The 23352-nt window shown below is 39.1% G+C and overlaps 1 protein-coding gene across 2 annotated transcripts in view; it reads right to left on the minus strand.

The window, feature by feature from the left end:
- Positions 1-245: 245 nt before the first annotated feature.
- SBNO1 (strawberry notch homolog 1) overlaps positions 246-23352 on the minus strand; it is a 28888-nt gene continuing 5781 nt past the window's right edge. Inside the window, exons 3-33 of one of the 2 annotated variants that reach the window (XM_048964052.1) lie at positions 22767-22871; positions 21741-22050; positions 20191-20235; positions 19721-19821; positions 18555-18651; positions 17299-17459; positions 16223-16356; positions 15988-16078; positions 14945-15106; positions 14313-14448; positions 14130-14235; positions 12765-12918; positions 11067-11249; positions 10770-10867; positions 10085-10236; positions 9412-9609; positions 8962-9132; positions 8704-8873; positions 8138-8269; positions 6821-6956; positions 6312-6424; positions 6141-6212; positions 5557-5656; positions 5059-5133; positions 4653-4799; positions 4483-4577; positions 4168-4260; positions 3596-3733; positions 2846-2922; positions 2525-2718; positions 246-1663 (exon numbers count right to left, since the gene is read on the minus strand). In XM_048964052.1, the coding sequence (XP_048820009.1) occupies positions 1521-1663; positions 2525-2718; positions 2846-2922; positions 3596-3733; positions 4168-4260; positions 4483-4577; positions 4653-4799; positions 5059-5133; positions 5557-5656; positions 6141-6212; positions 6312-6424; positions 6821-6956; positions 8138-8269; positions 8704-8873; positions 8962-9132; positions 9412-9609; positions 10085-10236; positions 10770-10867; positions 11067-11249; positions 12765-12918; positions 14130-14235; positions 14313-14448; positions 14945-15106; positions 15988-16078; positions 16223-16356; positions 17299-17459; positions 18555-18651; positions 19721-19821; positions 20191-20235; positions 21741-22050; positions 22767-22871 (4089 nt within the window). In that variant the 3' untranslated portion in view covers positions 246-1520. The remainder of the gene's footprint in view (positions 1664-2524; positions 2719-2845; positions 2923-3595; positions 3734-4167; positions 4261-4482; positions 4578-4652; positions 4800-5058; positions 5134-5556; positions 5657-6140; positions 6213-6311; positions 6425-6820; positions 6957-8137; positions 8270-8703; positions 8874-8961; positions 9133-9411; positions 9610-10084; positions 10237-10769; positions 10868-11066; positions 11250-12764; positions 12919-14129; positions 14236-14312; positions 14449-14944; positions 15107-15987; positions 16079-16222; positions 16357-17298; positions 17460-18554; positions 18652-19720; positions 19822-20190; positions 20236-21740; positions 22051-22766; positions 22872-23352) is intronic. The other variant, XM_048964053.1, reaches the window with a different exon arrangement.

The following is a 23352-nucleotide window of genomic DNA, read 5'->3' on the forward strand; positions in this document are numbered from 1 at the left end:
CACACACTGACACGCAGGTCTGGCTGCCTGCACACTTACAGAAGTGATGGACTGCTGCTCCATCAGGAGAGATTAATTAAAATTTGCATCAACATTTAAATACTGAGGCAAGAAGGAAACTGGAGCACGAGGCAGAAGTCTGGTTAAAGCAGGCTGCAACATGCCAAGTCCTGTCACATTCCAACTGTACAGCCCTGTTAGCTTTTTTGGAACACAGACATTGTCTAAACAAGACTCCACTTCTTGTTAGTACAATAACTTTTATTGACATCTACAAGATCATTATCTTGTAGTTTTTTTGGACAGGTTTATACAATCTCAATTTTTCAATAGTGCAACCTGTGCAAGCAAGAAATGACAAACATTGTCCTTCACTTTCTTATAAACATCTACTATTATAGGCAAAACAAAACTTACCCATATTATAGATAAGTGACTATTCACATTTGTACATTACAATTTCTTTTAAACAGCTCCAGATAAACTCTACAATGTCTTACAACATATTAAACAGTATTCAAGTTACTGGGTAACAGAAACAGCACATACAGCGGAACCCTTAAGTGTTTCCCATTCTCTAATTTACAGCTCAAGTAAGGTTTCATCTTACAAGTGACAAATTAAATTACATTAATGAAGTAAAAAATATAAGATTGTATGCGAGATGGAAGTGAATTTGCACTTAAGTTTCCATAACCACCTCGGATTAAGGAAATGCTTCAATTTAAGGAAAACAGGCATCTAGCCTTCTTTGCAGTACACATTAGGAATACCATTAATACATTAAAAATGAACTAATTTTAATTTAAGATGTTTTTATCACAAAAAGAACATGTTGTAGACTCAAATATATAACCCCCAGGAGAGAACCAGAAAAAATGCAACACCTGGGTATAAACACTATAAAAATGCAATAATAACCAATGCTGTACAACTAAGATTGTGTTTCTCTCTGAATTCCTGTCTTGCGTGTTTATCCTGTCCATGCCCGTTTCCAAAGACATGCACTGTCAAACAGAAACTGGGAAGGAACCTGAATGCATGATGTGCAACCTTTAGGTTTCATGCTTTTATAAACTTATAAACTGAAGAGAAAAACCTCATATATATTTTCTATATATATACTCAATACATGCATTCAAGGATATCTCCCACAGCAATGGCATTGATGCACTGCGTTAAACCCTGAGCACTGTATGACAAGATAAAAATAAAGCCTGCTTGGGGACTTTCAAGCACTTCCAAACAAATTGTGGTTTGTAGCTTAAAAGGCCAAAAGAAAGAGCAAACAGGAAGCACTACAGAGAGCATAAGGAAAGACAGATGCACCACCATAAACAACTGCTGGCTTTCAGTTCTACCAACCTTTCTAGATCTCTTTATTCCCAAAGTATTTGAGAGCACACAACTGAACTGAAAAAGTTATATTTCTTTGGAATCTGTCCCTGATTTTTATGCAAGTGATATGCTTTTACAGCCTTTTCCTCAAACACCAAAGTCAACACCTGCACTTTGTCCTCTTACGCGTTGTTGAAGTTGGTGATGCTTTGTGGGTGATGCTGCTGCCATATCTGCTGCTGTTGTACTGCAAGCTGCTGAGACTGGTCTGATGTTGACAGGAGGTTGACAAGGGGCGACACGCAATTTGCAGGAATGATCAAGCCTGAAAACAGCAAGAAATCAGTTTCACAAGCTTACACAAGTCGTAGTTCATTAAAACTTCAGGCTGAAGGCTGATTTAATGCCACCTTTTAATTTATGCAACACTCAGTGTCTGTTTTTGATGTCAAATCTAATCAAGCACAGCCACAAGTTTTGTTCTAAGAGCTTTATCTTCAGAAGCCTCAGATTCTAGAGGTCTTAAATCAGTAGAATTCAGTTGTTTTCTGTGTGATAGCCAGTAACCTAAGGATAAAATGACAAGTCACCTACTTCCACTTTTGTCTCAGAGAACTTACAACAGCATGGAAGTTTAGACATGAAACAGCTAGCTGCAACATCTTATCACAGTGGCACTGGAGTAGGAGCTCTCATGATTTTTACGCATCACAAGAAATCCCTCTTAAAAAAAACAAGGCTATTTACATTCTCTAGGGTACCTGTTCCATGAGACCTCCCCTACAGAGGCTTGGAGACAAGAAATTACGTACTGATCTCAACATCACTCTGAGCAGCTGGTTTCACAAGCTCAGAAGCTCACAATCATTTTAAGGGCTGTTCTTTGCCAGAAATGGCAACAGTGGAGCTCTTACAGTTTCAAAGGCAGGTTGACAGGAAACAGTCTGAATTTTGTCCGCAGTCAGAAAGAACTGAGAGAATAAACATTCCAAAGCCTACAACCTGACTCCAACTGATGTTTGTATGACAAACCCAGATTCTATAGTATCTTCTGCCCTTCCTCAACAGAGGAGCCATTTCTCCCATAAGCATCTTTGTGAAAAGCCTCCTAAACAACTCTGAACAGAGTTTGGTACAACTCCCTTCCACCTCAGAATGGAAATAAAGGAGCAGACGAGCCACTTACCTACGATCCTCTGCCCGTCTTCAGTTCTTAGACGAACTATCTGCATCTTCACATTTGTACCACTCACAGAGGCTAGAACGCCTTCTACTTTTGTCCACACGCTCAATACTGAACCACACAAGACATAGTAAGTTCGACAGCGGAGTCCCACTTCACAAACCAATCCCAAGCCTGCCTTCTTACAATTGCCTCTCCTAGAGGACAGAGAGAAAAAAACACCTTTAAGTTCCACACAGAAAAGCTGAGTTATAACAGCAGCGATGAGTTCAGGTAAATAATTCAAGCTGAAGAAAGCATCTCTATGTGCATGCAAATACTAACCAGTAAGCATGTGTGCAGGTGTCTGCAGAAGAGTTGTACTGCTCTAACCAGTGTGGCAGAGCATCTTCAGAAGGTACCTGGTAAAGTAATTCAGAATGGAATATTAAAGGTTAGCAAGTAGAAGACATAAGATTTGCAGATAACAAAACCAATTTGCTCATTGCTATGTGAAAACAGGGAGTAACAACATCCTGATGGTGGAAGAAGGTAAGTTATCTGCAGTTCCAAAAGGTATTCAGTCAAAATGCAGTCTCCAAGGAATAGCAAAACACTTCACATAGCAAAACCTCGGGAAGAACATCGGAATCTCAGCTGTCCAGTAGTTAACATGATTTTCTTAGGAAGTGAAAGAGATCATCACCATGAAGTTGTTTTTAAATGAAGTCATATCATACCAGCCTCTAAACCAAATAATTCATTATAGTATTTAAAAGAACATTAGCAGCAAGCAGCTGAAGTTTCAGAATCATTAAGAATATGCTGCACACAGCTGCTTAATAAGAGCATGCTGATACACCTCACATAGAAATAAGCCTTCTCCTTCCTAGCCCTGACAAACACCTCACTTCACATCACAACACAGCTTGTATTCAGACAGCCTGGGATACAGCAATACAGAAAGCATACAGATATAACTTGCAAAGTCCCAGAACGCTCCATGCTGCAGAAAAAGCAATCCATACCTGATTTGACAGTTACAAACAAAAAATACTTGCATTGAAATTGAAACTAGCATCATTTAATGATTACCTTCTTATATTTCTTTTTCAGGTCTGCACATGTTTCTAGTTTGAGTTGTTTCCCAGTATTTGGTCTGTATACCAAAAAAAGCTTCTTTTTAGGATTCACTTCTTTCACTAAAATAGCTGTTTTCTTGTTATTTCTTATCTGGAAAAAGACAAAACCAAAGAACTCTGTAAGTGTCAACATGCTGACAGCACCTGCCTTAAGGTCATTTCCTACTGCATTTTTGCAGAATACAAGTGCATGCAGACATACAATAATCAAACCATTAATAAGGATGCCTTTGGAAGACAGTGATCTGTACCAAATTTACATTCACCTTATAGAGAGCTCACCTGCTTTTCTCATACAGGTTTGAATAAGAGCCATTCACTTAGGCTCAAGCCTAGAAGCAGATATCCAGGCACAACTAAAAGTGAGTGCTTCATAATTAGAGCTGGAAATAAAATCAGTATTAATCTTGAAGACTGAGCATTTCTCAAGTCTGAACAGTGGTTGATTCAAACATTTTTCAGAGATGACAGCTTATTTGGTCACCCTAAAACAGAACACACATAGGCAAGAGCAAAGAATCTTACCTGCAGCGATAAATAGAACCCATCATCTGGACCTGTCTGCTCTGCCCAGATCTTAGTTGCTTCATCCCAAGACATTCCTCTCTCCACACTGATCTAGAAGAAAACCACACATATTTGAAATGAAAGAACCTGTAGAATAATTACTGGTATGTGAACTGAAGAACCAGAAAACCTAACAATACCCAGTGAAACACATGGGACTTCCTTCCCCCTCCTCCTCCACTCAGTGGAAGCTTAGCAGATTTGAAGTGTTTAATGAAATTATGGGCAAGCCAGTCTTATTCAATCATACAAATGGGGAAAAAATAAACTTACTGTGTACAGCTCTACATGTCCAGAGGTAGAATATCCAGGAGTTAAAAACTTCTTAACATCTGCTTTCCTTACTTTCTCATCGCCAGAGCCCAAATCTTGAAAGGAAAGAACAGAGTTACTCCTCTTTTCTTTTCTTAAGCATAGGAACAGTGAGATATTGAGTAACTCACCTAAGATGCCCATATCGTATCTTCCGTTCTTTTTTGCATTTTGAATAACTGCATTTAATGTGTCGGAGAAGTACTGGAACAAAGCATTCTGCTGATGTACTTCCATACCAAGAATTCTGTTCAGAAATTTTCCTATGTTGTTATAATCTTAAATAAAAAAAAAATAAAAGAAATACATCAGGTCACAGGTTAAGCTTTATGACGACAAGCTTTCAAGCAGTGTTCAGAGCATCTGAAAATGAACAAGATCCATTCTTTCAGAAATGAGGAAAACATTCCCAAGGTCTTTGAAGTTTTGTTTTAAGATAATTACAACTTTGGTTTTGCTGTTAGGAATCACTCTCACAATATATGAGGACAAATAACTTCTGGTGACATTTTGCAGATACACAGAAAGCATAAATACCTTTATCAAGAGTTAAAATTCCAGATCTGTCTTCTACGTTTATCAGCCCTACACCAATCAATCCTTGACGAACATCTAGGAAAAAGAAAAAGATCACAGTTCCTTTACCACCTAAAAATACACCAGTGACAGCTTATCAACCTTGCTTCAAGATCCAATTTTAACTGACAACCTCAAACACATCACTTGCAATTGCTACTTAAATACAGTGATAAGCAAGGCAGGAAACACAGGCAGGGAAAACTAGTGGGCTAACTTACAGGGAAAACTAACTTACTGGCAGCAAACAACAAGCCTTGTACTGAGTGGGTTCACACATCCTTTCTTATTTGAACTTCAATATTCAGCACAACACGTAGAAATAAATCCGGTGCGAACCTATCTGGGCCAGCTGATCAGCTTAAATAGCAAAGTTCTCTAGCTCTAGCACTGCTAGCATTTTCTGCATGTTGGAGAATGAGGAAAGACAAGCAGTTACATCCAGCAGATTACAATTACCTTTGAAGAAGTCTCCAGGAAAATCAGGAGGTGGTGAGACCATCGGGCTGTCTAAATTCACAATGGATTTCATAACAATCTCTAAAGCATTCCTGCCATACTACATAAGAGAAAGAAAGTTGCTCTGTGATCAAGTGTTTGTGTCTCAGTTCCAAGCACACATGGGGCAAACAACTATGTTTGATTTACAATAAAACATTCCCCTTCTGTTTAACAATACTGAGGGGAACTGCTTAAAAGCTTTAGTTTTAAGTTATACTATGTGACCAGCCCAATGTTAATTTCTAATTACAACTGCCAAATTAATTTTTTTTAACAGTAATTGTAAGGACACACGTCATTTACTTAATACTTGAGTTGTGAGCAAATGCAGAGAAGTAATTTGCACACATTTGTGCTTCATACAGTTCTACAAATAGAATTAAGATTCTCTCTGGCTGTCTGGAAAAGAAGGCTCCCTCCCATCAGACAGTACTGCAGTTAGAGTAAAAACACAACAGGAGACAGAAGAGATCCTCCCTCAACACGCTGTTTGCGGAACGAGCACCACAGTATGAGCTTCTCAAACAAAACACAACCATCACCTTATTGTCAAAATTGAATCTGCTGAGGTCTCGAGTTTCTGTAGCCCGCCGGTCACCGTGAGTAAGGGCTCCCTGTTAAGACACATCTTTGTGATTAGAACAAATTAAAGAAACAATAATTTAAGTTTGTTCTCCTTACATGAAGGATCACATTTCTTGAAACAATCTTACCAAGCTTTCCAGTCTTTTTGCAACTATAGATGCAAATCTCTGCTCTCCAGCCAACTCAGAAATTAGAAACACATACTCTGGAGCAGTCACTTGGTTGGATCTATGAGTTCTTCCTGGACAGTTAAATACAAGAACATATGTTAAAATAAATTCCACTTCAATTAGCATTTTTAATAAACTATGAATTGTGTAAAGAAAATAGCCAGAACTCAATCCTGCTGCAAATTAGCTTTTGCTGTAAACCAGCCAACAGTACACAAACCAGAGCTGTGGCAACTTCATGAAGAGACTTGATGCACACAAAGCTAAGCTGCCGTATGAACTTGTTCACTAGGGTTCTATGAAAGCTTTTGAGCCTATTAGCTATGACTGTACATAAAAGTAATTCTGCCACAGGTAAAGGAGACTGGAAGGATCCTTCAAAGGCTGCTTCAAACTTCACAGGAACGAGCAGTAAGTTTACTCAGCATTACTGAATTCAGAGGAAAAGATACAAAGAAGTCATTTACCAAACTGCTGTATTGCTCTGTCTGCGCTCCACGGCAGCTCCAGAGTCATGTGAACTCTCCGCCTCTGATTCTTAGCTCTACGGTCTGCTTGCAGTGAGATACCAGAGCTGGCAGCCTCCGAGATTATGGCAATGTTCTTTCAAGTAAGGAAAAAATATTTAGCAAAAGAGAAATCTAATATCAAGGTTCAGTTTGTTCAGATTCTAAGAAAAATTTAATTTTGGATAATATTCCAGATATGTTAGAAACAACTGCCATTTGTTCTTAATACCTCAAGAAAAAGAGAAGGTGAGAAAACTATGGTTATCCAAGTTAGAAATGCTAGCAAGGTTTTCTATAGTTCATTTATTTCAATAAGTGTTTTCCCAATTTATTTTTTGGCAACACCTTCCTTTGCAAATGAGGGATAGCACAGTGCAGCCCTGCCATTCCAAAGGGCACGTTTCCCTGACACTGGCCTGTATGTCACAAAGAAAGAGGGGGCAGGGGGAGACTTGTTCTGACAGCAACGTGGAAAAAGTGACAGAAAGTTGGGGCTAATGCCATAAAAGGAAGCACATGTGGCTATTCTGCTATTTCCATTTACCTTGAAAGAATGTAAATGTTTGGTCTGTGTGGAAGTCACTTACAGGAACATAAATAGTTCTCCCTGAACGCAGTAACAGACCACACAACAGCTATATTTGCTTCATTTGCCCTCTTGTGGTAGCATGCTCAAATGAACCAGTCATCAGGGATTTTCTCCTCTCCTTCTTTATTAGCTCAAGTTCTAAGATTATTCCAGTCTGTATTTCAGAGTGCAAGATAAAGGCTGAAAGCTATCACTCTAAGCATTACTTCTCAACGAAGGTTAAGATAAACAGCCTCCATCCTTTCATTCTAACCTCTCACTGAAAGCTTTTCTCCCTTGCACACCAAGCCAGTCTGTGCTTTCCTCCCCTCTCTCTCAACTTAGTTTTCTCTTGCTAGCACAAGTACACAGTAATTCAGATAAAGGAATCTGGAATACACAAAAAGCCTACTTGCTTTTTAAATACACGCAGTTTCACAAGACTAGTTTAGGGGTGCTAACTTCCCTATTGACACATGGCCTCCACACCCACCCAACCTACAGCCTGGTCTGTGCAGAGTGCTCTACCACACACTCGGTGGCACTACTCAACACACTGGTTTGAAAAACATACAGCACAGAACAGAAATGCTTTCTAGCTAGCATTCATAGTGCTTAAAATCACCGTGAGATAACTGACAGACAAGTCGTGGCTCTTCATGGCTGACTCATCTGGCAACTTCTCCTAAATCGTATTTAAGAGCTACCTTATCTCCGTCCATGAACCTCTGCTTTTCCGTGATGTTCAGAATTTCAACAGGCACATCAAGTTCAGACCTTGACTCGTAAGATATGCTGCCATCATCGTTGCTCACCACTCTTCCTTTGCGGCCTGTCATCTTTGAAAACAGAAAGTGAACAGAAGCTCATTATGGCAATACCAAAACTACAACGTGACCAAAACCTTCAAGCACCACTGTTACTTATTCATGTACCCATCTTAAAACACTTAAAACTTACAAGTGTTATCAATTCAGAAATCTACCAAGAGAGCCTGGCTTATTTTTCAGTCAATGTCATTAACTGACATGTGGAACTCAGAGGTGGTTCAGAGAAACACAGAACAAAATCACATTTCTGTAGAAATGCAGAATTATACTACTGTCTACATGGGATTTATATGATTTATATTAGTCAAATAATTCTATAGACTAATCTTGAAGTTATGTATTGAGCTGAAGAGGCTTCTGCCTATTAGAAGAAGGAAATGACAGTAATCTACAGCTGTAGCAAAAAACCCATTAGATTTCTCTGATTGTGAACATCAGCCCACCTCTGCAACATTTTCAGGACCACCCAGTTCATCTATAAGCTCATCCAGTGTATTTGGTGGAAGATCTTCAGCCAGCTTTTCCAGTTTATCAAGCAGTTCTTTCTTCATTTGTTGGGCCCTTTCAACAGCATCTTGACTTGTTACAAAGCTGCTGTTTGTGTTACTGTTTGCTGAAACACAGAAGTATTTACAACTCAGAATTTCTCTACTTATTAGCAAAAAACAAAATTAAATCAACAGCAATAAATTTATTCTTACCTGATGTGTTGGTGCTAGAAGTGGTGGTGCCAACAGTGGAAGTAAAGCAGCTAGGTCGTTTTGAGCCAAGACCAGAAGCTAATAAGGCACTTTGAATAGAATCAGGATCTATACTCTTCTTCTTTTTCTTCTCTTTAATTTTTTTATGCTCTTTTCTAATTAACCAGGGATCTAGAAATAAATGAAATATTTTCAAAATGTTAACAAGCATTCACCTAAAATCCTTCCTTGGAAAAAACAATGTTCTCTTTACAAAAGGGGCCCTATAAAGTCCACAATTTAGTGTGTAAAATCAGCATAAAGAGATACGAGTCAACACTTGAATTCTCATCTCAGAATTAAACCAAGTCATTAGTCATTTTAGCTCAATTAAATGCTGAAGACAGACTTTACATGCTCACTTCCCCAAAGTACAGTTACTTGCTTGACCAAGCACTAAAAGCACCTCACCATCTTCATCATCCTCACTGGATTCATCTCTGAATGGGTTGAAGTCATCATCATCTCCAGAACTGAGAAACCTGGAGCTCTCATTGTCACTTTCTTCATTGTCTGAAGCATCAGACTCACTTTCACTCTCATCAGAGCTGCTACCTGCAAGGCCACCTGTTTTACGAGCCTTTTTGGCTTCTCTGCTTACTTCTTCACCTAATTCCATCACCACCACCAAAGGACAGAAAGAAGAAGTTAGTTGAGGTGAAAAAAAAAAAAAAAATACTGAAACAGATTTCTAGAAGCTGGATGTTTTCCAGTAGGATCTCTCCCCCAGTACTTTTATAATCAATAGTTTTTCGGCAGAAGTACCACCAGAAAGGGCACCAGACTTTTTTTTTTTAGCCACAAGAAAAAGCAAGCCATTATTTTCTTGACTGCATCAAGTCATCTGATGCACAAGTTACCTTGGGATACAACTCCAAACTAGATCAGCCCAGATTCTGAGCAAAGTGGCAACTAGAATTTACAGCATTGTTTCTTCAGTAGTTTTAGAACTATTGGCAACATGCTCTTTCATGGCAACTGCTACTGATACTTACATCCCCATGCTTTTTCCCTAAAGTGCACTTCTAGTAGCTCTAAAGCTGCCACTTTCATTGTGGTATTAGTGTAAGAAGAGAAGTATTACCTTTCCGTTTCTTGATTTTGTTCTCCTTGCAGGGGCTGTCTCTGGGTGAATTGTTGTTGCTTTGAGCAGTCAAGTCAATTCCCAACAAGCTAAAAAGCTTCTTCCTGTCAGGAGCTGGAAAGTGCTTTTCAATAAGAGACTGGAATACTCCCCTGTTTAAGGAAAAAAAAGAAATCTTCAGTCAGATTTGTGCTCATTTGAAGAACCTCTAAGTGGCATTTCAGTAGCTTGTGTGACTTCTGTGAACAATTATTCCTTGTGAATGCTGTTACAGAAGCACCCTGTGTAATTATCACCCATATCATAATATTCATCACCCTCTAAACAGCAGTTATGTGAGACTTCAACCTGTTACATTTCATTTTGGTATATAACATTATTTCCACTGGCATTTTCTTACTGCTTAAATAATGTAATCGGACACTTAAGATCTTCAGCAAGGTGGCCTCAGAGTTGGATTTGGCTCACTGATAAAAGACTGTGTGTCACCATAGCACATACTGCACAAGCCTACTTCCCCTCCCACTTGGAGTAGAACAGGACCAGCAGTTCCACATGAAGCACCATTTAACATGGAATTAAACTAACGAACAATTCACTACAGCAATTCTGTTGACATCTTGCACACATGCAGCTTTTACCACACACTTTTTTTTTAAAAAACACAATTCTGACCAAATCTTACTTTGCAGTAGAAACAAAGTCATTCAGTTCACCACCTCCTTCTTCCAAAGCTTCTAATGTCCTTGCTTCTCCTGTTGACTGCAGGCCGATAACAACGCACTAAAGGACAAACAAATACAAGGTGTTACCAAGATGACTAAGTTGACTTCTGCCCCAACTTCTGCTCACTGAGCAGCTTCTACACCAGGATGCACAACAGCACGCAGCTATCACACATCTGGAAATATTTCCCATAACCAAGAAAACCAGAGCCATATGTTGTACAAAAGTATTTAAAGGTGAGCTTTGATCAACTTACTTTCCCATTCTTGATTTCTTCCCGAGCAAGCTGCACCACCCTCTTCACCTTAGATGCTATGCAAAGGTACTTGAAAAACCTCTGATGAGCAGACCAGAACTGACCCCACATGGATTTCTTCATTCGCTGCTCTGCGTCAATGAGATCCGCTGCTTGCTGGAACCTCTCTCTAGCACTGACCCACTGAAGAACAGAGTGTTAATTGCTTTACACCTGGCGATGCAAGGCTACATTGTTATGTTCCTCGGTATCCAAATAAAGGCAAGCAAAGTTTAAAGTTACAATACTATGGGACTGCAAGTCAAGGAAACTCCTCATACATCAAACACAACTCAGAAAGAAGAAAATAGTTATGGCTTTGTAAATTCGAAACATAATTACTCTCATAATGAAAAGTGGGTATATTTACACTACTGCCAATGCAAATACATAGCATTTTCTAATTACCTAGTTTCTACATTAATGCATTCAGGTAAGAAAGCAAAGAGAACTGTCTATAATTAAGTATAAGCGAGATCCAAAAGAAAACCGCTGCACTTTCACTTCTGCAATGTTTTCTTATAACCTTTAAAACTTGCCTAAGACAAGAATGTTAAAGTAAGACTTCTACATGCAAATAAGCAAGCTCTGGATATGAATCTAATGACTTTTGAACAACCCTCGTCAAGTAAACTGCTGTTTTGAAGTTCATGTCATACCTGTCCAAGATTAAAATTAATTACTGTAGCTATGCAACGTGAATACTGAGTCATGCATAAGCACTTGTTCAGCAGGTAAAGACCCTGTTCATTTTAATCTGTGTCCAAGGGGTAATTAAGTTTTGTCAGGAAGTTCAGGCTTCATCTTAGGAAAAAGCTCTTCAGTGTGATGGAAAAACAGTGGAACAAACATCCAGGGAGGCCACCATAGCCTAAGCCTGTGTTCAAAATACATTCTGACAGTGCTCTCAGATAGGTGGCTTAACTCACAGGTAGAGTTAGGAACTGGACTTGACTATCAAAAATAAGAAATAGCCTGGGGCATCTGCCTTGTAAGGAAAGGCTGAGTAACCTGGGTCTGCTCAGCCTGGGGAAAGAGAGCACTGAGGGAGGATCTGATAAATGTTTATACACATCTAAAGGGATGTGGGAGGCAAATCAATAGAGGCCAGGACGAGGAGCCAGGTCGAGGAGCCAGGACAAGAGAAAGGACAAGGAGCAAGGGTCTGAAGCCTGAACACAGAAAGTTTCACACAAACCATGCAGAACTTCTTTACAGTAAGGGTGACAGAGCACTGGGACAGGCTGCCCAGACAGATTGCCAAGGGTCTTTCCACAGAAACACTACAGACCCACCTGGACACCTACCTGTGTAACTATCACAGGGAACCTGCTTTAACAGCGGGGTTGGACTCGATCCCCTGAGGTCCCCTCCAATCCCTGTGATTCTGTGACACCCATGTATCATTTACAACTCAGGATACCCCATCATTCTAATTAATTTTCTCCTAGTACCATAGTTATTTAAAAACTACAGCTTTTATGACTCCAAACAAGAACTAGCAGCATCTGCTGAAGTCTTAAATGGAGAAATCTTGACAGGCAGATGCCATTCCTGTATTTCAACAGTACTACATTTTATTTCAGGAGCATTAAGATTTAATTCAAGTAGCTCAGAACTCGGAAGTCAAGGCATGAAGCAGGTTTAAGTCATTCTTACCAGTTTCACAGATTTATTGTACATTTTAACGTATTCCTGTGAGAGCAGGACTTCATCAATTTTGAAGGTTACACCTGAAAAGCTCAACTGTCTTGCTATGTACATTCCTCTCAGTTTCATATCCATAGCAACTATCTCCATGGCACCAACACCTCTAAAATAAAAACAGATGAGGTCCATATTAAAAGTCCACTTTCAAGAGCAATGATTGTTAAAAAACAAAAACACTTTACTGCTGAAGAAGTACAACAGCTGCTTAGGGATGTGGAGGAATGCTTGCAAAAAGTCAATAGCTGTGTTTAACTAAACAGTGCTAATTAGAGGGCCGTGAAATTTGTCCTCTGGGTAAAGTGAGATCCCTAACTCTTGAGTCCTGTATGACTCCAATAAGCACAAACATTCACTTGCTTCCCCCCCATGCACTAGGAGATATCAAACATTAAGTCGTATGTGGATAACAAGGTTGGCCAAATATGCAACAAAATACTGCATTGCAGTTTTATACACACCAGAGAGGATTTAAAATACATACAAAACCGTGTTAAGTTACTGAGATTTATGCTGGTAGGAAAATAATTATGTTCTCTTTAAGAGCAAAGCACCTTTAGCAATATCACCTTGAGAGCACAGATGTCAACTGCAAAGCTCACCTGTTCACAAGCTTGGATCTCCAATTTCTTTAACACTCATTTAATGCTTACTCTAATAAACATGGAGACTGCATTTGCAGTCTACAAAAATCACACATCAGGTAGATGGTGTGCAAGAAGATGCACACAAAACCCTACTGTAACATTCCCAGGTGTCTGAAATCCTTGTCAAGGAGGCAGAAACAGAATATATTACATGTTCACCTAACAAGGAATACTGCAGTGGCATTATTTCCCAACCTCTCTCACATTTATTTATTTTGAAGAAGTTGTGAAATACGTAGTAGCTTTCAACAGCATACATAATTTCTCTGGTTTCTTCTGCCAGAAAGCAAATCAACAAGACTAGTCCTTGCCTAAGCTGAGCACTCAGACATTGGAGGGCTTTAGCACACAGTGAGACTCTGACTATACTGCACTTACTCAGTACACACTGAGTTTTAATCATCAGTAGCAAAATGTTCTCTTCTCCACTCCAATGACATTTTTAGGAGTACATTCGTAACCAATTTCTGAAGTCTCAAAATCTTCAAGTGAGGGGAAACGTCCTTCTTTCACCACATCAGTGGCATTTTTGCTGGATTTAGAATCCAGAAGCAGAAAGACCTTCGTGTGTGACAGGATGAGTTTGTAGAGGATTACGTGAGTGACAACAAAGGAACTGGAAAGCACACTCAATGACAAACATTCTTGCTATAGCTCTCCAAAATATTACCTTCTTTCAACAGCCTGAATGAAATCACTGAATTCCCTAAATGGAGTCCCTTCACCCCATATTCCAAGACGGTTCATGTACGCCATATTCCTTGGCTCAGACGCACCTAGGAGAACAACATAAGTTGTAACAGCACCTGTGAAAGCACACAGTGACATTTAATACACACCAGATAGTACATACCTGTGGCACTGGCATAAACAACCCGAGCTTTTGGAAGCTTATTTTGAAGTTCCAATACAGCCAGACCAGTTTTCGTTGGCTTTGATGAACCAACAGGACAGAGATTCTTGGCTTTATGACACTCATCAAATACTATCTGAACCATGGTTAAGGACAAGCTTTTTGTTGTTGTTTTGAATGGAGCATTAAAAGGAGATAGCAAGAAAAGCCACAAGTTAGAGATAGGTTACAATAATAAATTTTAAAGACACCAGTCACATTTTTCAATTGAAACTCAGGAAAAAAACATTTCACTGTTATTTAATAAGACAATTACACATGCTTTTCACAACTGAGTTCTTTAAAGTATCAGCAACACTCCTAGAAAGAACTGAACGTCCTGGAGAGAGGCACAGTGCAAACTTGAGCACTGTTTCACCTATTCTGTAGAAAAAGCAGAAGTTAATCTCTGGTACAACAGTTGCATCATAATGATATAATGGTAATAGATTTGCCACGAGTCTACTCTCCAAGGACATAAATTCATTACTATCACAACAAAAGAGCAATACCTAGAAGCACCAGCAAATAAGAATACAGGACTGTTTTCTAAAGATGTACACTAATAACAGCTAACTCCAAATAAAGGATACAACGCCATCAAAATCTTCACCACACCAGTGAAGAAGCTGCTTTAATCTGGTCTTGTATTTACCACCAGACTGACTTTCACCAATAAGAGAAGAGTACGTGGCAAAGATGACCCCCTTCTTCACACTTCCGTTATGTTTAGAAGAAATTTTCCCATACTTGAACTGCAACAGAAATAGATTTAAGGAATTCCTTCTCAGAGCCATCTACCATCATCACACAGGCGTGCTGGTGATCTCAACATCTGTGTACTCAGAACTCCTGGACCCCCACCTCACGCTTAGAGCACATCTGCCTAAGGGAAATTTTAAGAGGTCATACAGCATTCTGCTTAAACGTGTGCTTGAGGACGAGATTTGAGGCCTCAAAGATCAACGTCAGGGTTCTCCAACTACATGGCTTCCTTAAATACAGTTAACTTTTGTTGTTGTTCAGATGCATTCCTTATAGCTATTTAGTGTATCGTGGCCACGACTGTAAATGACAGTTTCCAGAAGCTTCACTGCATTTTTAGAAATTAAGACTTCACAAAGCAAGAACAGTAACTCAAAAGGAATTTTAAGTTCAGCAAACTCAAACAGTAATCACATTTCACATTTTATCTAAGCAGCCAGCATAGAAAATAACTTTATATTCTACTGCTGCCTTAATACGTTACTGAGAAGTTCTATTATCCAGCCATCATACACAAAGAAGTGTATGACACAAAAAATGCATGCTGGGGAGTAAAAAAAAGTAGTGGAGTCTGGAAGATTTAAGGATGATCTCAACTACTGGAAAATACTCTGCTACCAGTGTCAGTAGTGGTTTGAAGAACAGTGCTTAACAAATATCACATGCTAAGACTTAATCCTACAAGGGGCCTATTTACATGATTAACTTGAACTACTGCACGGATCTTCGTAAGAAGGTGGCCTGTCAAACAAGACCCAGGCAGTAATTTTAATAAAATTAGTATATTCTTGCAACAGTTAACACACACAACTTGTCACACAGGTGTACCTACAGTTTTGCCTCAACTGTACATAGAAAAAAGTTTCCACACCTTGTTTAGTGAATGAACCAAAATGTTTTTTGCTCCAATATCTCTCAAATCTCTTTCAGCATCGTATTTCAGATCATTTGACACGCTAAACCTGAAAATATAAGAAAAGCATTTACTTTAAGTTACAGTAGAAGTTCAAAGACCAGTTGGAAACTGTTTCTCAGAAGACAGGTTACACTGAATTTAAGTACACAGACACTGCAGTGTCTGCTCTAAGGAATTCACATACACTTACCAGACTGCTCGTTTTCTGCCTAACAAGTAATTTTCATAGATGATCCCAGCTATGGTCCTTCCTTTTCCTACACCAGCACCATCACCTATCAAGAATCCAGCTCTGTCTCCATTGGGAAGGAATGTTTCATGTTGCTGTAGGACAAAGAACAAAAATTTGTATTCATTCTCCAGAATACATCACTGCAAATCGTCATCAACAAACAAGCCTAAGAAGCATCCTACTGGATGAGACCAGCAAGCCTCCCAGCCAAACAGTCCCTGGCAGCATGAAGAGGTGTTCCTATATAGGGTATGAGTTCAGCTGCTTTATGTGCTCCTGATCCCCATCTCCTTTCCTCAGTGTCAGGAATTGGTGGATATGAATGCAGCAGCCACTAACAGATTTATATTTATTGTTTTAAAACTCTCCACAGCCTTTCGCAGCTACAAGACCAAGATGATCACTGCCCTGTGTAAAGAAGCATTCTTTTGTCAGTCACCTAGCTCCCATTACTGCCACTTCTGTGAAATGTGAACAACAATTCTATTGTCTTCTTGACTACGCAAACCTTGGCTGTATCCCCTTTTGTTTTTCTCTTCCCCAGCCTGAGAAATCTCAGGCAAGAAAAGACTAAGAGGCAACTTATTCCTATGATCTTCCCATGTCTGCTAACCTCCATTTCCTCCCTGTATGCAGCTCACTGCATGTCAACATAATCATGTTGGTCTACTGAGATTTTAATTCAGTAGTAAAATAATATCTAGTCTTCTTCTCAATACCTCTCCCAATGATATCAAACACCACTGGCTTTCTTAATTAGGGCTGCTGCAGCCCATTCAGTTACTTCACAGTAATAAATAACTGAAATGTCTTTGTGAATTGTAAGAGTTTGAGATCTGCTTTGTGGAAGTCAACTGGACAGTGCTTCCCTAGGTGTAGCACCTCACATTCATCTGCAGTGAAGCTCACCTACAACCTCTTAATGCACCTTAAAGCTCTGAGCTTCTGTTATCTCCTCACTATAAAACTGACATGGCTGCACTTGTCAGATAGCCCATGTTAGTTTTTAAGCTGTACCTATCTATCCAGCATACCTGGGCTGCATAAGTGATTGCTTCAAGCTGCAAAGCTGACAACCATCCGTTATCAATGGTCTCTTCTGATATCGACGTCTGGTACCACACATCAGGAGGGGTTACACTGGACAACGAACTGGTTTCCACTACTGGGTCAGGATGACGCAGACCAATTTTCACTGGTTGGAAAGGTAATGGGAGGAAGGGAAAGAGGGAAAGATGAGAGCACAACAAACAGCTTTGTTGCTGCAACACAGGTTATTGTATTTGTTAAAATAAACTGCAGTTGTCCACTGCAAAGGTTGAACTTGACAAACACATTTCATTGCACAAAATTACTCAAAATTGAGTTAAACTTCCACATGCAAAGCAATACATAAATCTGAGTATATAACTGCAATTCTGAACTTTGTTTCTTTTCTCACCATCTTACCCTTCTTTAAAAAAAGACAGAAGTGCATGTCATAAAAAATTAAAAACATATGTATTTGATATTTGAAAGAAACTGCCCTGAACCTTGCCTCCCCCCCAAAGAGGCAGACTCAAGATGCCAGAATCACAAAAGCAACATTCTTCTATTTATGTAGTGCTGTTTGTAAGTAGAATGAAAGGAGAAGAAATTTAGAACAGACATAGTTTAATTGCTGGCAGATCTAATCTGGGACTAAAAACATTTAACCATTTAACTACAAACCCCATGCAATGTTTTCTTTTTGCTTTGCTTTCACAGCACAAAGCAATTAGGAAGTAAGATCACACCTTTCTGTCACTAATGACAATAAAGAGGAAAAAAGGAGGAAACTGCAATTAACATCTGTAGAAAATATCTCTCTTTTAAAGAAAAAAAGTCAGTTCTGGAAAATAAGCAAGGAACAACATAGGCAGAAAATGCTTAGGATAAGTTTCACTCCTAAAGACTCAAAATGAATTTTTAAGCGTAGCAGTGAACACTTAATCCTTTCACAAGGTTATTTTCTCTGCTGAAGAAAGCTTCACACAGGTTAAAAACAAATCAAAACATTTTGGTTCAACTGCACTTCTGAAACAGGCACTTCTGAAAGAATTCTCTTCCTATTCAAAAACAATACTGTGTACTTTCAAAACTGAGTGCTATGGAAGAAAAAAATACCTAGAGAAAAACACACTCTAAATTACAGGCCTGTTTTACTCAATGCAGTTAAAATCCTATGGGAATTTTAGCATATGCTATTTACTCTGCCATAGTTACATTATAGCTATCAACAGTTCAGCTTTTTGTCACAGCCAAGACATACATTTTATTGGCATATACTCTGCGTAAGTTTCTGCATGGCCCATTTCTTCCTCGTCTTCCTCCTCAGGTTCCTCCTCCTCTTTTACAGCTGGAACTTTCTAAAATAGAGAAATACCTGCATTAGAGTATTAATGTGATATTTGACTGTGTCATGGAAATTGAACTGAGAAATGCAATCAAGTTGCACTTGAATGTCCTCCCATCATAAGTACAAGATGAACCAGTGAGCTGCCAGGCAAACTACAAAAGGAAATCTGAATTTCTTAGGCTCTAGCAAACCTAGACAATGTGAGGGAGCTTCCTCTCTTTTGCAGAGAGAACAATTGTTCTTACAATACATTAAAGTCAAACGTGGAGCACAGAACTGCCTTTAACAAACAACAATTAGTTAATAGTCAAAAATCTAACTTCCAAGTACTCCCATAACATCACCCTACTTACAGATTTATTACAGTTTCACAACTCCAGGGAGCAGTTACCACAGTTATCACAGATTCTACATTCCCAAAATCTGAATTCTGTTTTTAATGTCATCTTAATCTGTGAAAATTCTAAAGTACACTCAACCACAATTCAAAGTCCTTCACTATTATTATTCTAATGTTCAATATTACAAAATTCACCTGAACAGCCTTCTGTAGGCCAGTCAGTGTGAGCTGCTATCACAAACCAGCCTGATTCTAGTTTCAGCATCTTCACTGGTTACTCAAGAGTTCACAGCACCTGAATTCTACCTACAGCTTGTGAATATTGAATGATATTCAGTTTACTGTCCTAGATCAAACCACCCAAACAATCAGCCATGCTGGAGTCTTTTAGCTTCCCCATTGCTAGTTACACAGATGGGGATATTTTAAATCAAATTGTCTTAAAACAGAGCAACTCAGTTTATCAACTTTAACCAGAACACACTTTCCTGCTTGTAAAAAGCAGTGACTCGAAGCTATCATTTCATACACAAGTTGTCAGCTCTGCACAGCTGTTAGCTTTAGTCACCCAATCAAGTACTCATCCAGCAGAGGAACGGAGCTTCTGAAGCAACAGATGCACTCAGTACTGTTCTACTGCACAAAAGGCATGTATGAGTAACCACCAGAACTAGTCACACTTGGCTGTGGCCAATAAAATACACACTCATTTGGTGAATTAACTATTTGTACTACTTACCATAGTAGGTGAAAAACTTCTCATTTTAACATCATTTATCCATATTCTCGCTACCTCTTTTGTAGAAGCCTCCTTCTTCACCGCACCATTGCTTAGATCAGCTACCAAACAAGAACAGAAACAGCTGTGGTCAACCAGAATCCCCTTCAGATGTTCTGAGTCAGACTGCACAACCTCTCCTCTCGCTCATTAAGGGAAGGATGCTACCGTCCAGTAGGACACAGATGCCTTAAAATACAAGTAAGGTTTTTGTCAGAACCAAAAATGCCCCTGAGCACACAAGGAGTTAAATCCTACTGCTACTAACAGAAACTTCCCATGCAATACCACATCTGCCAGGTGTGTATTAGTTTCAAAATGAAGATACCTTCACCAAATCTAGGCATAACACTGAGAAATACTCCACACTGAATCTTTGGAGTTTAAACAACAAACCAGACAGTCCGATGTTTCAACAGAAATGAACTTACCTGGGCTGGTGGCATTTACCACCTTAGGCGGAACTACAATTATTTCTGAAAAAAAGAAAATCAACTTTGGTCTCAATTGTTCAGTTTACAAAATAAAGCCTCCATCTTGAAGGGTTCTGTTAACTTGCCTGTCCTCACCCACACTTGAGAGCAACCAGAAACAGGACTTCGTACTGAACTGAATTCATACAAGGATAGATGTAAATTATTTGGAGGAGCTGTCAAGGGTCCATTAGGTTGCTAAGTCAATGTGCTTCGTGCAAATGATCCCAGAAAACAATTAAGACAACTGCACAAATAAAGCATTTGCCTTACAGAGGCTGTATAATTTGTTTGCTTTCAGTCCAGAACTTCAGTTACCTGAACTACACAGAGACTGCATTTTCTTCCACACAATTCTCTGCCACTGAATTTTCTAAAGGTATTTGTCTAATTTCATTTGAATAAGCACAAAAAAGAATCTGAAACACAACCACACACACAGGATTAGAAATGCAGTTGTAGAAGTTGCATGTTTCCTTTTCACTGAACAAAGAACCATACTGAACTATTTCCTACAGCTGTGCTGCTGCAACACCTACTGGGTCTTGATAATTACTTATTACTTAGATGCTGCTTGGAGCTTTCACTTAGCAGAGGGCTCCATCAGAAATCCTATAAAGCATTTCTCCTATGAAAGAACATGTTACTTCCAATTCTGCCTATAAAAAAAAGCAGTAAACCTTATTTGAAAGACAATGAGGATATAGCAAGAAGCCTGTGCACCTCACACAAAGCAGCAGAGATCTTTTCAAGCAAATTCAAGTGGTCTGATCTCATCTCATATTAAAATAAAAGTAACGTGAAAAAAAACAGTCAGTTTCATGCAAGTTTAACATCAAATTGCAACTTAAGAATACACATGCAGTTTTCTGTATTTAAGATGACCATGTATGCTACCCACATGTTAGAAACAACACACAAGAAAAGACTATCAAAAGTTACCAAATCAGTAACATCTTAAAGCAGGGACATGAAAAGCAAGCAGCAAGTTTTCAGTACATCAAGGTTTTATACACAACAGGTTTGATGCTTCCCATGAAATATACAGGGATAAAGACTTCCCTCTCATGGGAGATATCTTAGAGAAACACCCTGTAATAAGAATATCAGCATATACCATGAATTCTTTCATAAGATGCTAGATGTACTCTTTTGCCACAGTTCCACATCAAGCATTTAAAACAGCAAGAACTCATGCAGGCTCAAGATGCTAAATTATCAACTTCAGTGCAGTTCATGAATTAATTTTACCAACATGCCAGCTGCATTCTAAAATGTCATTTTCTTCATTCCTTATGGTAAACCACAGGCTTGATTTTTCAAAGCCTGCTATCTTCCACTCCTTTCACCCTGAATTGTATTAATTGTAGAGTTAGAATAGCATTTACAAGGTCTCCTGGACACTTCATTTTATTCTGATACTCTAAATATGAATGAAAATAGGTGTGCAGGTATCTTCACGTTTCACCATTTATCTGCAATTTTGTTACGAAAAAAAGAACACTCACTTGCTGCTGTTGCTACTGGTTGGGCAATATTAGGAGGTGGCTTCAATTTCATCAGTTCATTAAGACTGTTATTCTTCAGCAAATCTTTCAGCTGAATCTGGTCCTTCGAAGGTGCAGTGGTCAAGGCATTCCGTACTGCTGGTGCTGCAACCGAGGGTCGAGTAGTTGTGCTGGTCTGAATGATTTTTGCTACAGTAATAGTCTGCCTCGTAGTTGTAACTGGCGTTGTTTTTGTCATCACTATTGTAGTCCCCAACGTTGGAAGCTGATTTATTTGATTCAGCACAAAGGTTGTGGTGGATGGTGGTTGCTACCAACAGAGAACCAAGGAGATTTTAGATGACCATGAAAAAACAAACTCCGCAAGCCTTTCAAATAGAGCCCAGGAGACATCAGTGCTTTGAGAACTCTTTGTAAGAGCTGCTCTGTGGTACAGCAGCCTGAGCAAAGTACCTTTAAGTACAGCATTGTGTTGATAAGTGTTCCAGATTTTGCATTCTTTCAAATTAAAGGAAAGCGATGAAAATTAATCATCTGAGCAGAAACATTTACTACTAAGGGTACAGAAACTCTAAAGAGAATGTACACCATATAAACCAGCTCTGCAGCTGTTGGAGTGAATAACTTGAATTACTTCTAAGATTCGTGCAGCCTTTCAGGCACACTGAACTCCATCCACCTCACTACAGATCTGCCCTTTACATTCTCAGTTCAGCTGCAACCACCACAACTGTGGTGCTGAGAATTACCTGCAGTTATAAAAGGCAATACACAGTTCAGGGACCAAGTTCACACAACCTCCATACTCCCAGCATACACATACAGGGGAACTAAAGGCACAATAGACACCCCAGAATGTTGTTTTTTGTATGCTGCTTCTCCTCATTGACAGAAATAAAGTTAGCAACTCACAGGTATTTTAGCTTTCAGTCTCAACACAGTACTGAGATAAAGGCATTTTTATCACCCTGCCTTTTTTGTTACACTTCATGAGGTTGTATATACACACATATTTAATGTTCTTACCCGAACATTTAATAAGGCTGGAGTTGATACAGTCTCTGGTTCTTGTTTCACAGCAGCTGAGGCCTCAGTTTCCAACCCTAGATCTAACGCACTAAGTGGCACTGACTGCAGAGGAATGAAAGGAAGCATCAGTAGGCACTTGTATCAGCAAATGTCTATTATGAAAACTTCAGCCTTAATATCTACCCGAAACACAAGTTAATGAGTTAAGGAATTCCCCATTAACAAGAGCTGCACTGAAAATAAAGATGAGAGCAGTTGATTCCCCTACAAAGCGTTGAACACCATGTTAGTTAACTACAAAGAAAATGTAATTAGTTTTGTGATGTCACTGTTTGACAGTGCTGCTCCCAGAACACATCTAAAACATGTTCTCACAGATTTAATGCTGTCCTGAGGTTTAAATCCCGTGCTGAACTCCTGCACATTTGGTAGGAAGCAGCAAGACTCAATCAACACAAAGAGCTCTCTAAGAATGCATGACCCCCATTCAGTGTAGTAAAGCCAAATAAGATGAAAATATCACACTTACAGAAACAGTTCATTTCAGACTGCTTTACATTAAAGTTTTAGATGAATTAACAAG

This window comes from Lagopus muta, chromosome 17, assembly GCF_023343835.1.
Source record: "Lagopus muta isolate bLagMut1 chromosome 17, bLagMut1 primary, whole genome shotgun sequence".
Taxonomy (NCBI): domain Eukaryota; kingdom Metazoa; phylum Chordata; class Aves; order Galliformes; family Phasianidae; genus Lagopus; species Lagopus muta.